Source organism: Ictalurus punctatus, chromosome 2 (genome assembly GCF_001660625.3).
Source record: "Ictalurus punctatus breed USDA103 chromosome 2, Coco_2.0, whole genome shotgun sequence".
Classification (NCBI taxonomy): Eukaryota; Metazoa; Chordata; class Actinopteri; order Siluriformes; family Ictaluridae; genus Ictalurus; species Ictalurus punctatus.
In genome coordinates, this window is record NC_030417.2 from 20,276,875 (window position 1) to 20,290,191 (window position 13,317).

The following is a 13,317-nucleotide window of genomic DNA, read 5'->3' on the forward strand; positions in this document are numbered from 1 at the left end:
AATTGTAATTAATAGTACCATGTTACTGAAGTAAGAAATTGCAGCTTATAAAATCCTCCACTGTTGTTATTCGATTCATAAGCTTTCACTCTAAAACTGGTGGGATCATGGACTGGTTCTTTAAAAGATTTTCTTGTTCCTAAGCTCCGGTTCTAGCTCTGGGTCCAGTTCTCTGTTAGTGTGTCTGTGAGAAACATGATGGTGAACCCGGGCTCTGGTCAAGTTTGTCAAGTGGCTCAGGGAGTTTTCCAACATACTTATGTGTTCTGTGTGTGTGTGTGTGTGTGTTTCTGAATAATCCTGACACGTCGGAGGTGTTGAAGGACACTCTTGTCCTGTATTACTGCTGCTGACGTGCTTACACCTTGACCATGTTTGTGACGTGGCTGAAGGCGTGAGCGGCCTCGGCACCAGCGTGTGGTCCCAGTGAGCTGAATGTTAAATTAGCGCTCACTTGTTTCAGACGCATCCACTTCATGAACACACTCTTTACGTAGCTGAACACCTTGTCTCGCTCTCTCTGGCTTTCTCCAAGTCTCAATGAAACATCTGTCATGACTCCGGGTTTTTCACCGAGCGTCTGGGTAACATAAAGAGAACGAATTCGAATCGTTTGATTCATGAGTTTCTCAGCTTGTATCATGGCAGAAAAATGAGATGGGAGCAAACTCATAGAAATAATCCTTCTTTTTTTTTTTTTTTTTTTCCCCTGCTCATCACTGATTAAAACGTAATCTACATGTTTGTCTTTTTCAGTGGTGTTGCTGAATTCGAAAGAATCCCAGGCAGAACTGGGCTGGACTTCTTATCCTGCGAATGGAGTAAGTCCTTCTTAATCGTTTGTCCTTGCGAAGCTACAAATGTAATGTTAGCTGTTTATATATTAAATAATGGACGCCAGACCCTGAAATCTTTTAAAATAACACTTTTGCACTGTCCATTCATTAACTTTATTAGAAATATTAGTGTTTCACAAGAAAAGCCTACTTGCCATTGAATAAACAACAATGAACTCAAATGAGCAGGTAACTGTAACTGTAATTAATTGCATTTAACAATAATTAACTATAATAAACTGCATTCAACTCCAATAATCTGTAAAACACTACTACACTGTAATAAACTGGAATTAACTATAGTTAACAATAATTTATAACTAAAACAACATTCGGCTGTAATAAACTGTAAAAAAAAAAAAAAAAAACTAGCTGCATTTAAAAAAAAAAAAAAAATACAAAGATAAAGAATAAAACAAACAATATGGATTAAAACAGAAAATCAGTAAGTTTAAAAAAGTACAAATATATAAAATTTGTGAAGATTGTGAAGCTGGAGATATTAGTACAATAATTAAAAGAATAATCTTTATGGAACAATTTACAATTAACATTAATGATCTACTCGATAGATTAGAATAGAGTTCGTAGAGGGAGGATTTTAATCGGGTAATCTAAGTGATTTAGCTTGACATGTCATTAGCGAAACTTTAATCGATACACACCCACAGATCACCATTTACAGTAAACAGTGATGGTAAAAAGGGATTTTATTGTCTATGTTTGTGTTTATCTATGTTGTATATATTTAGAAAAATAAGTGAAAATCCTGTCATTATTGTCGTCTTTTCCACGTCTGCATTTGGAAATTTAATATATTGCGGTGTGAGCAATATGAATGAATGCAAGATGTTATTTGACGTGTAGTTGATTGGGAAATGCCAGGCGTGTCTTTAATGAAACTTTGTGAGACTTCTGTGTTTACTAGTTTCAGTTTTGAAAAACACGTCCAGCGAATGAAAACGTACAATTCAGTTCAATGCAATTTTATTTATGTAGCACGTTTTACAATGGTCATTGTCTCAAAGCAGCTTTACAGAAAATATAAACACAGGATACAGATTTTAAGTGTGTGTATTTATCCATAATGAGCAAAGAAAAACATATGAAATAAGGAAGAAACCTTGAGAGGAACCAGACTCATAAGGGAACCCATCCTTATCTGGGTAACAACGGATAGTGTAAAATTAAAAGAAAGTTCATTATAGTTTTTATATGAAGTCTTTGTTGAACTATTCCACCGTTCACTAAGGGAGATCTGAGTGCAAAATTGTATGTGGTAATTGGAGTCCCAAGGCCATAGAAGCAATCATAGTCCCAGCACCACAGCGAGAATGTCCATGTGAAATTGAGATCCAAAACTATTTCATGGTACTTCAAGCGGTATCATCCTCAGCAATCTCCAGGCTGTAGCCTCCAGTTCACTAGGGCATCAGGTTGGATCAAGCAGGTCTGGAGAGCAGAAAGGGTTAGGATCACTGGAATCTCCATAAAATCATGTGTGGCTTGACAGAAGGAGAGAGGGAGAAGGAGGTAAGGAGAGGGAGCGATTATTAGGTATGCTTTCTATCCCATGATGGATAAGGATATGTGTACTTTTGCGTAATAGAAAGTCTATTCATGGTAAGCTTGAGTAAACAAATACATTTTCAGCCTAGACTTGATTGTCTAGGAGACAGAGCTTGTGTCCCAAACACTAATTGGAAGGCTCTTCCATAACTGTGGGGCTTTGTAAGAAGCCCCTGCTGCAGCCTTCACTATTCGAGGTACCAACAAATAGCCTGCACCTTTTGATTTAAGTAGGCATGGCAGATCATAGAAGACCAAAAGTTTGCTCAGGTACTGTGGTGCAAGACTGATTAGTGCTTTATAAGTCAGTAATTTTTTTATAATTTTGATAAAATATTTTTAATGATTTTATAATCACTGCGAAATTTGACTGGGAGCCAATGCAGTGTGGATAACATAGGGCTTTATGTGGTAATACTTTCTGGTTCCAAAGAGAAATGTACCAACATGTTTCAGAGTAAACAGCCTCAGGTCAGGATAAAACAAGCTCTAGGGTGGAGGAACACCTTCAGAATCATAAATCAACTGATTAAACTCACCTGAACTGTGTTAGAGCAAATTCTGCAGTGAATCTGTGCTAGAACCCACTAGAACATCTGTTTGAGGTCAGTTTTCAGGACCAATCTGAAATTTTCATTGTTCCCGGTTTAAAAGTAAGCAGTGTGTGGAACAGCAGCTCACAGCGATGGCTGGATTAACACGTCCACGTCCTCATGGCCTGCAGCAATGTCATATTTTCACACTAAAGTGTCTTATTATGATTTTTTTTTTCTGAGAAATGCGAAGAAGGATGTGCGGCTCGCTTCAGGCTCACAGTCAGGAATTACTGCAGCTTTCTCCTGCTGAGCAAAAACAAAACGCAGGGCTCTACAGTGCGTCCATTTAAAAGAAGTACTTTGTGTGACGGTGAAAAATATTTAGTCGCACTGGTGCGAGTGACCTGTGCGGAGTTGTATAATGTGCAATCGGAATAAAAACTACAGTCCAAAATGCATCTATACCGCGCAACAGTTACTTTCACACTGCTTTCCATCATCTCGTTTAACCGAACAAGTGTGGAAATACTGTAAAGAAGCCATTATAATGACAAGAGTAACACTGTACATCATCTGCTTCTCTCAACTTGCCGATCTCACAAACTGCCATCTTTTATTGATCCCGCAAAATGACCTGAACCTGCGACTGTGACCTGCTCGTGTAGCCATAGCGGTGTCGGGCGGGGTAAATGAATAATAATGCTAACGCTACAAGGTGGGGCTTAATTCAAACTTCTTTGTTAAATAATTCCTCACCAATCATATTCAAGAGTAGCAACTGTTCTGTCTGTAAACATACAGTACACTGCCGCTCTCCTTCACTCTCTTCGGCACTCTAATACACAGCGCATTCACTTCATTTAAACTCACGGTTGCCAGATATCACCAGAAAAGTCAACTCCAGTTCCCGTGTTTTGATTTAATTTCTCCAAAAACGCAATATTATCAGCAGACATGGCAACACTGTACTGGGAGGAACCGATCTAAAACTGATAAACAAAACAAAAAAATGAAAAGACAGAAAATGTGCTTAGTTATAAATAAATCATTTAATATAAAAAAATTATATTATAATAACTTCATAAAATATAAATAAAATGAGAAATGAAATTTAATATCAACTTGACATTAAGTTTAGTTCGCTATTAGCCTTCTTTTTCCTAATATGGATCATGTTTGTGTTAGTCTAGTTTTAATTAGGACTCTTTATTGTTTAAGATATGTAAAAATAAATATTGTATGCTTGTTTATTTTATTTAACCAATAGTATTTGTGTCATTTGTGTCTGTTATTTTAATTCACTTAACAGTGACCATGAGCAGAGAGCTTACATTTAACTGTTTATGACAGACCTCCTGATTAAAGCTTAAACAAACAAAATAAAGATTGGTATCTGGATCGGTTTCAGTCGATAAAGATGACAGTAAATCGGTATCGGCTGTAAAAATCCTGATCGGAGCACCTCTAATGATCACCATTAAACTGAAGCGCTTTGCATCTGGCGGATAAATGAACTCACCCAATCACATCCTATATGAGATTATTCAGATATATACACAATATACACAGAGCAGGTCGAGAACTGGCTTTGGAGAATTTGGAAAATGTCTAATAGTGTAGCTTTAAATAAATTTAAGAGGAGCAGACTGCAAACACTGAACATTGAGGTTTATTGTATTTGTTTACAAGGTGGAACAGGTTAACGGTTGTTTTTTGCATACAGTCTGTAGAATTAACTGAAAATATTACATTTAGTTTATCAGAAGGTAAATTAATTTGTCATGGCTCACACTATGTTCCTAAATTCTGTCATAATTGATAAGCTCAAGTTTTCTCATGCCTACTTGTGTGTTATATTGCACACAACAACCTACTTGTGTGTTATATAGCACATTAACGCTACCATCTCTTTTATAAAAAAAAAACAAAAACAAAAAAAACTAAATAAAATTTAAAAAAAGCTAAATTTCTACTGCTCCTAAATTTTTGGCTGTGCTAATAATAATAAAAAAATGACTGTGGAGCCCTGAAACATGATTTTAGATAACAAATTCAGCCTTATTGCAATATTCTTAATAAAAATATCGCTATTTATTCTCCGCAAACGCAAATGGGATTGAACTGAATGTGTATTTTAATGCGGATTTTAAAAAAAAATCATCAGAAAAAGACATGAAACTCGGATAAAAATGCAGATAAAATGTAAAAACGCAGTTTCTTGAACATAAACGAACAAAATCACTAAAAGAAAGAAAGAAAAAATGACTTCAAAAGGGCTCAAGAAAATTATTACCAGATGCTAAAAAAATATATTTTTTAAGCTGCATGGAAGAAAAATAAGAGAAACAAAAATGAGCAAGAAATTGAATAACATTACAAAATCCAGATTAATATAAGGAATGCAAAATAATATCCAGGTTTAAAAATGTTCCAAAAAGCAGCATCACCACTCACAAAAACATATAAATACACAAACAGCCCAAAATTCAGTGAAATTCTGAAACAAACAAATATAAAAACAAACAAACTTTAATTAAAAAATTAACTCCGTGTGTGTGTCTGTTGTGTGTACGCAGTGGGAGGAGATCAGCGGCGTGGACGAGAAGTACAAACCGATCCGCACGTACCAGGTGTGTAACGTGATGGAGCCGAACCAGAACAACTGGCTGCGGACGGGGTGGATCGGGCGGCGTGGAGGTCAGCGCATCTTTGTGGAGCTGCAGTTCACGCTGCGTGACTGTAACAGCATTCCAGGCGTAGCGGGTAGCTGCAAGGAGACCTTCAACCTGCTGTATGCCGAGTGGGACCGGCCGCTGGGGGGCCACGATGATGACGAGGCACGCTACAGTAAAGTGGACACCATCGCCGCTGATGAGAGCTTCACGCAGGGTGACCTGGGCGAGAGGAAGATGAAGCTGAACACGGAGGTGCGCGAGATCGGCCCACTGACGCGCCGCGGTTTTCACCTGGCCTTCCAGGACGTGGGTGCGTGCGTGGCCATCGTCTCTGTGCGTGTTTATTACAAACGCTGCCGCGCCGCCGTGCAGAACCTCGCCATCTTCCCCGACACGGTGGCCGAGGCCGCGTTCGCCACACTCGTGGAGGTCCGGGGCGTCTGCGTCAACAACTCAGAGCCAGATGCCACCGACTCGCCTCCCAGGATGCACTGCAGTGCCGAGGGGGAGTGGCTCGTGCCCATCGGGAGGTGCAGCTGCAGCGCTGGCTATGAGGAGGGACACAGCAGCTGTGAAGGTAGGAACTGTTTAGGAACTTCTCAGATCTAAATACTGTGCTCTTTGGGATGTTGGTCAACTTTCAGTGGGTCGTTTTAAAAAACAAAAACAAACAAACAAACAAAAAATACTTTTGCTGTTAAAGCACTAGAAACCTTTTCCAAATTTGTTGTGTTTGCATATAGTGCCACATGGAGAGAATTGTGTTGAACAAAGAAACCACCTTGGACTGACAGGAGAAGAATGCTGTAAAATAGAAAGCATCAGTTTTATTGTTTCATGTTGCTTGAGGTGAATGAAGTGGACTCTTCGAGTTCTGACTGGATTTTAAGTCTTCAAACAAGTAAACTACATTCAGGCCCGAGGTTTCTAGGATTAATTAAAACTACCAACATCAGGGATATATGTGTGTGTTTAATATTTATGGAAGGAGTCTCCAGCATCAGAGGTAAAACTGTAACTTTGTAAGCCATGAGTTTTCCGACATCTTCAGGACCGAGGAGTTTAGGCTTATTCACTAACATGAGGAGCTGCGTTTGTTTCTGTCCTATTAATTTTGAGAGAATAAAGAGAGGCTAAGGAGGGAACGACTGTTCTGTTTATAGCTGCTGTAACGTAATTGGGAAGAGGAACACTAACTTGATAAAGCATGGCGTGTCATTCTTTATTGTAAAAAGAAAATATTGTTGGCAACTTGCTGTGGTATAAGAGGAATAAAATATACTTTTTTTTTTAAGAGACAGATTTTTTTTTCTTCTAAAAACTTTTTTTTTTCAGTTTTTTTTCTACTGGTGCTGAAAGTCTTGATCGCTTTCTGAACGCTGGTCTCCAGGTCTAAGTACTAGAACTCAATTCTGAATATTTGCTTTTCATGCCAGTCTTTATTATTTAGCTTATTTGGTGAATTATTTGGAAAAAAATCCCCATATATTATTAAAGTGTTTGTTACTAATGGTGTATTAATGCATTAAACATAATCAGTGAAGGGAACTTTAACTTAAAACATTCAAATCTATGCAGTGGGTAAAGTGAAAGAAAAAAAAAAGAACCCTGAAGATGTTAAGAGAATGGCGAGAAATAGAATATTTTTGCTTTAAATGAAACAGGTGGAGCATTTAAAAATAAAAATAAATAAATAAATAAAAATGTTGTGATGTTATAGAAGTGACTTACATAATCTGTTTTCCTCCAAAGTTCTGACCTGGTTTTGTGTGAAAAGGAAAAGCGCAGGGCCACAGACGTGCAATCAGTGCTCGTTTGTCCCGGATTTATGAAATAGGTCGTGTTTTGGTTTAGTAAATAGTCGACACATTTGAAGATTATGTAGTTGTATGATATGTTCCTGAATCCAACCCTTTCATAAATGACGCCTCATCGATGACTCATCACGTTATTCAGTCATAGTTACGTCATCTCCAGTTATCTCCAAAAAAATAAAAAATATTGTGACCTGATTTGATGGAAAAAGGAAGCGAAAGGCGGTCAGCCGAAGAGGAAGCCGAGCCGAGCCGGTTCAAAATTAATTTTTACAGCCTTCATTTTTTTTTTAAACCTTCAGCAGTGTAGAGTAATGAACTCGGGTCTGCTTTTACATTTGTGGGTACGTCATCGAACACGTTTCACAAACATTCATCAAAATCCTGCAGTTCTACAGCAATAGAGGAGTCAGGCTGCAACAGATGCACATAATCTAGATTGTGTAATCAGATCACGTGTGTTTTTAAATGTATTCCAGACTAATTATATCCTTTACTCTCATTTTTACTTAATAACCTTCTTAATTTTTTTTACAATAATGGCTATTGTGTTTCTTGCTAATTTACCGAATGCTAATAAATATTCCTTGCATTTACCATTTTGAGCATGTGTGCTGTGACTGTCAGGGAAAATGATATTTGGGCAAATATAAAGATGCTTGTCATGTCCCAGAAAATAGAAAACGTTGATAACTTCTGGTTTCTAGGTATAAATACTGGAACTTGCTTCAGCCTCAGTTCTGAATGTAGAAACATGTTCATCGGTTTATTATTTAAAAATAATAATAATAATAATAGTAATACAATAAAATAAATACTATTAATGTTATGTTATTTCTCGGAGATGACGGTCCCAAAATCTCAAACTAACATGCCTGAATTGGGAAGGTTTAAGAACAAAGGTGTTCATTCATTCCTTTATGTTCAGAAAGCACTTCATCCCGGTCCAGATTGAGGTGGATCCGGAATCTATCCCGAGAACACTGCGCGTGAGGTGGGAATACACACTGGATGTGATGCCGGTCCATCTCAAGGCACCACATACACTAAGGGTGTAAAGAAATGATACTATATGCATCTGTGTTCAGAAGTAAACCTGAAGTGGGTGTGGCCTAAACTGGAATTTTGAAAAAAAAAATGATATAGTACTCTGCTCTTGAAAACACTGGAGAACACTGGAGACAGCTGTATTAGGAATGGATTCAGTTTCATCTCTAATACACACACAGTCACGCACTCATTTATACCTAGAGTCGCTAATTCACCTACCAGGATGTTTCAGTAAGGTGGGAAGAAACCGTAGAGCCCGGAAAAAATCAATATAGATACATAAAGAATGTGTGAAGGACCAGGAACATGTGATACATGAAGAATGTATCTGTGGATCCCTCTGACATCGGCAACTAGCGTCCAGTATCACTTCTCTGTTTTCTTTCTAAAATCCTTGAACGCACTGTCTACAATCAACTGTCTCTCCACTTCTCACAGAACAACCTCGAAAATCCTAACCAGTCTGGCTTCAAAGTGGCACATTCCACAGAGACTGCCCTTTTGGCTGTCACTGAGAAGCTACATGCTGCTAGATCAGATCTGTCATCAGTCCTCATCCTCCTCGACCTTTCAGCAGCGTTTGACACAAAACTCTCCTGTCCACCCTCACCAGTCTGGGAATTCATGGTGCAGCACGGCAGTGGTTTGCTTCCTACCTGGAAGGTCGCTCATACGAGGTCTCACAAGGCACAGCACTTGGTCCTCTTCTGTTCTCCCTCTGTACTCGATCTATTGGTGAGGTCATATCCTCACATGGATTCTCTTTCCACTGCTATGCGGATGACACTCAACTCATCCTCTCCTTCCCTCCCTCAGATCCTCTTGTTTCTGCTTAAATCTCAGCATGTCTGGCAGACATGTCATCAGCTGACGCTTAATCCAGCAAAACTGAACTGCTGTTCATCCCAGCTGATTCATCACCATGTCGGGATCTTGTGAGCTCCCTGGAAAACTCTCCGATCCCACCTTCAGTTACTTCATGCAATCTTGGGGTGACCATGGACAATCAACTGTCCTTTTCCTCTCACATTGCTGATCTGACACACTCATGCCAATTTATCCTTTACAACATCAGAAGGATTCATCCATTTCTATCCAACAGGCCATTCGTGTGCTGGTTCAGTCTCCTGTCATTTCGAGACTGGACTACTGCAACTCACTATTGGCAGGTCTTCCGCTGAGCGCCATTCGACCTCTGCAACTGATCCAGAAAGCAGCTGCTCGACTTGTTTTCAACTTTCCCAAGTTCTCCCCCACTACCCCATTGCTACGCTCTCTCCACTGGCTTCCTGTAGCTGCCCGCATTGGATTTAAAACTCAGGTACTTGCCTACAAAGCCAAAAATGGACCAGCACCCACTTCCCTCAAATTACTTATTACACCACGCAGTGCACCACGCTCCCTCCGAAACTCTAGCAATGCTAGACTGGTGCCACCGTCTCTCAGGATACAAGGAAAGCATGCATCAAGATTCTGCTCTGTTCTGGCACCTAGGTGGTGGGATGAACTTCCCCTAAATGTCCGAACAGCTGAATCACTGGCGGTCTTCAAATGACGTCGAAAGACTGATCTCTTCCTAAAGTGCTTAAATTAGCACGTTTCATTAAAAAAAAAAGAAAACAGTTTTCTTAATATCTTGCCTCCTAACAGGGCTTTAAGACTGATGGTATTCTTGGTCCGTGACTTACTGAACCAGTATCAGTATGTATTTATTGATCGAGACTTCAAAGCACTTCTGTAAGTCACTCTGGATAGGGGCGTCTGCCAAATGCCATAAATGTAAATGAAATCCTGTTGAAATGTGTATTATAAGGATTATTCTGTCTGTGATGGAGTTGATTTGCCTGAACAGATATGACGACAGACTGCAGAGCAGAATTGCACGGCTAGGTTGCATCATGAGTGTGTGACTTGCTCATTTAGTGTTGGAGAGTGTGTTTTTCTGTGTGCACGTGTATTAATATACAGCAGACAGCACAGGCAGGCTGCGCATGACCATATGAAGACTGCTCAGACAATAGGAGTGTGTCTTTTTGTGTTTCGATGCATGACTGGATTTATAGCCATCTTCAATTCAGATGTGAATTTTCAGTCGCTGTGGTGAAGAATGGAGTTAGGATGGTGTGTACAAGTGTGAGCTTCTTGTAAAATCCCACAATGATTAGCAAAAATCAGCATCAGATTCTGCCACATGCAAAGTACCCACATCTCCCACACCTCACTGCACATTATGAGCTGCGAAATATGTCGGCATTCACACACACTGGGCTCATGTCACTGTGACGCATCAGTGTAGGACGAGTGTCATTCCTGGATCAATGGCTGGATGTGTGAAATAGAAAAATGATCATTAGAGTAAATGACTATGACGGTGGAGATCATAATAACGTCAGTCATTTTCTCTTTTTACACAAGCTGAAACCAAAACTTGGAAGGATTGTGCTTGAATCACTTCTTTGTCTGTAATCTTCCTTTGTAGTACTTCGACTTTTTTCCCACCTCAAAATGGCCTCTGATCAGCTTGTCTCACCATCAGAACCCTTAAAAGTGACTCCATGACCCTTTCTCCAGGATGTGGTGTTCTAGGCGGTGGGATTTGGTGTCCATAATCATGAGAAAAAAGAGCGACTGGACTACCATTTGTGTATTGAGGCCACTAGTGTCTGATCTGATCTTCTCTGCAAGCTGCAGGATTTCATTCCAGTTATTTAGGTGTTGCACCTGATTCCACCTTGACCTTTAATCGACTATAAGGTGTTTCTCCTGTGATTGGTTGGAACAAAAATATGCAGCCCCACCTGCCCTTTGTGGATAAGATTGCTCAACACTGATCTATACCTTGACCCGGCAACAGAATACACTCCATTAATCGAGAATGAAACGATGAAGTCTGATAGTGTAAAGACAATGTGATGCGTTTTTGAAATCTGATTTGGCTTGTGAAATGTTGGTGGTCCAAAACAAACATGGAGCTTTAAATGCTAGCCTGAAATCAGTCATGGAATTACTTCACTACCACTACCAGTGCTCAAGGGCATAGATGAAATGGAGGGAAAGGATGAAACTTTCCTCCCAGGATTGAGGTGATATTCATTTGAGCTTTTACATGCAGATTGCAATGAAGATGGTGACTCCAAAGATATTCCTAGAGGTGTGAAATGACTTGCCATTTATTCTGCCTTTGTCCATCTCCTCTAACGTGGCTGCTGGTGGTCTTGCAGAAAATGAGCAGTCTTGACTTCATGCTTGACTGCAGGGATCGAACATCTAAGTCTGTTTGATTTAGACATCTAAATAACATCCAACATCTAAATCTGTTTGTTTTGGGGCTCTAACTTGTCACAAGCCAATCAGATTCCAGAAATGTATCATGTTCTCTTTAAAATTTCAATTCATTCTTGATCAGTTGAGTGTGTTTGTTTGGTGGGTTCACTCGTGATGCAAAACATCAAGGTGTACATCTTGGGTGTCTGATATTATCTACAAAGAAACAGTATGGCTGCAGGTTTTGGTTCCAACCGATCAAGAGTCACACCTGATAGTCAATTGACGGCCACTTTAAACTGATCAGTTGGAGCAAAAACTGGTCGTTTGGAGTCCTGGATCTCTTTTTTGTTATGATAATGGACACCAAAGTCCACCACCTTGAACACCACACCTTGGAACAAGGGAGTCACTTTTAAGGGTTTTGCTGTTGAGACAACCTCAAGTTGCCATAAAAGATCTGGAGCAGAAAACGCACTACCGTCTGAGTGCAACTAGAATATCCCACTATTCCATACCATTTATTTTAATAAACATATTAGAAGTCTTTGAAATTGATGGTCCAAATAAAAACACAGAATCTCAAGAGCAAATTTGTTCCCATCAAAAATAATTTCCAGATGGCTCTTTTAAGTATATGTTTCAGCAGCCTCAGTTCTCGGAAGCGCCATCGAATTTCCACATGTCTATAACGTTTCTGTTCAGAGTGTGTAATTGTACACAAGTGCTTCACCTCTTCTGACAGTGGGCATTTCATGTCTGGAGAAATGACCGTCACTGTCACTTAACCTCAGGAGAAGGCTCAGTGTGTGTGAATCGTACTGTCTGCTCGTTATTAAACACTCCTCTCGTCATGCTCCTTCTCATTTTAAAGGTACGCATCAGCCGTGTGTGTGTCGACAATGTTGAGTGGTGTTTCTTACTACTGTACACAAGAACAAAAGTCTGAGCTAGAGAAGTAAATGAGAGGTTTTTGGCAAGTGACTCAAAGGACAGCCTGAGCAACAGCTTAAGTTTTTCACTGATGAATAAAATGAGAGAAAGAAGGAGGTGATGATTAGGATGGATTGTGTTTTGCATTTCTCATCTGGTAAACACTTTTAATCAAAGTGAATTCTAATTGGAGCAGAATTCGGTCATAGAGCTGAGTCATTGAGGTTTTGTTTGTTAAATATAGTCATTGTTGTGTTTTGTTAAAGGGCTTTAACAGTGGCTTTCTGTTCACTTGAACCCGAGTTGGTGAGCCTAAAGGAGACATTTTTACTCCCTGGCCCACCTACTAATCAAAATGCCCAACTGATCCATTCATCCAATTTGCTGATATACCCACTCACCTTCCCACCCACCAGCTGACCAATTCACTGACCCGACAACCCACTGACACACCCACCTACTTGGAAACTTTCCCAGTTTCCCACTACCCACCATTTGACTTACAGATCGATCCACCGACCGACCCAACAATTCACCTGTTTACCCACCAACACAACCACTGACCAATTACCTACCCAACGATGCAACAACTCATTGACCAAAAGACTCACTGATTCACCCACTGATTGAAGACTGATCA

The 13,317-nt window shown here is 39.7% G+C and overlaps 1 protein-coding gene across 1 annotated transcript in view; it reads left to right on the forward strand.

Moving 5' to 3' along the window:
* Positions 1-13,317, forward strand: part of LOC108273957 (ephrin type-A receptor 7) — a 129,001-nt gene that overhangs the window by 32,330 nt on the left and 83,354 nt on the right. The window contains exons 2-3 of the mRNA XM_017483672.3: positions 757-821; positions 5,518-6,193. Of these exons, the coding sequence (XP_017339161.1) occupies positions 757-821; positions 5,518-6,193 (741 nt within the window). The remainder of the gene's footprint in view (positions 1-756; positions 822-5,517; positions 6,194-13,317) is intronic.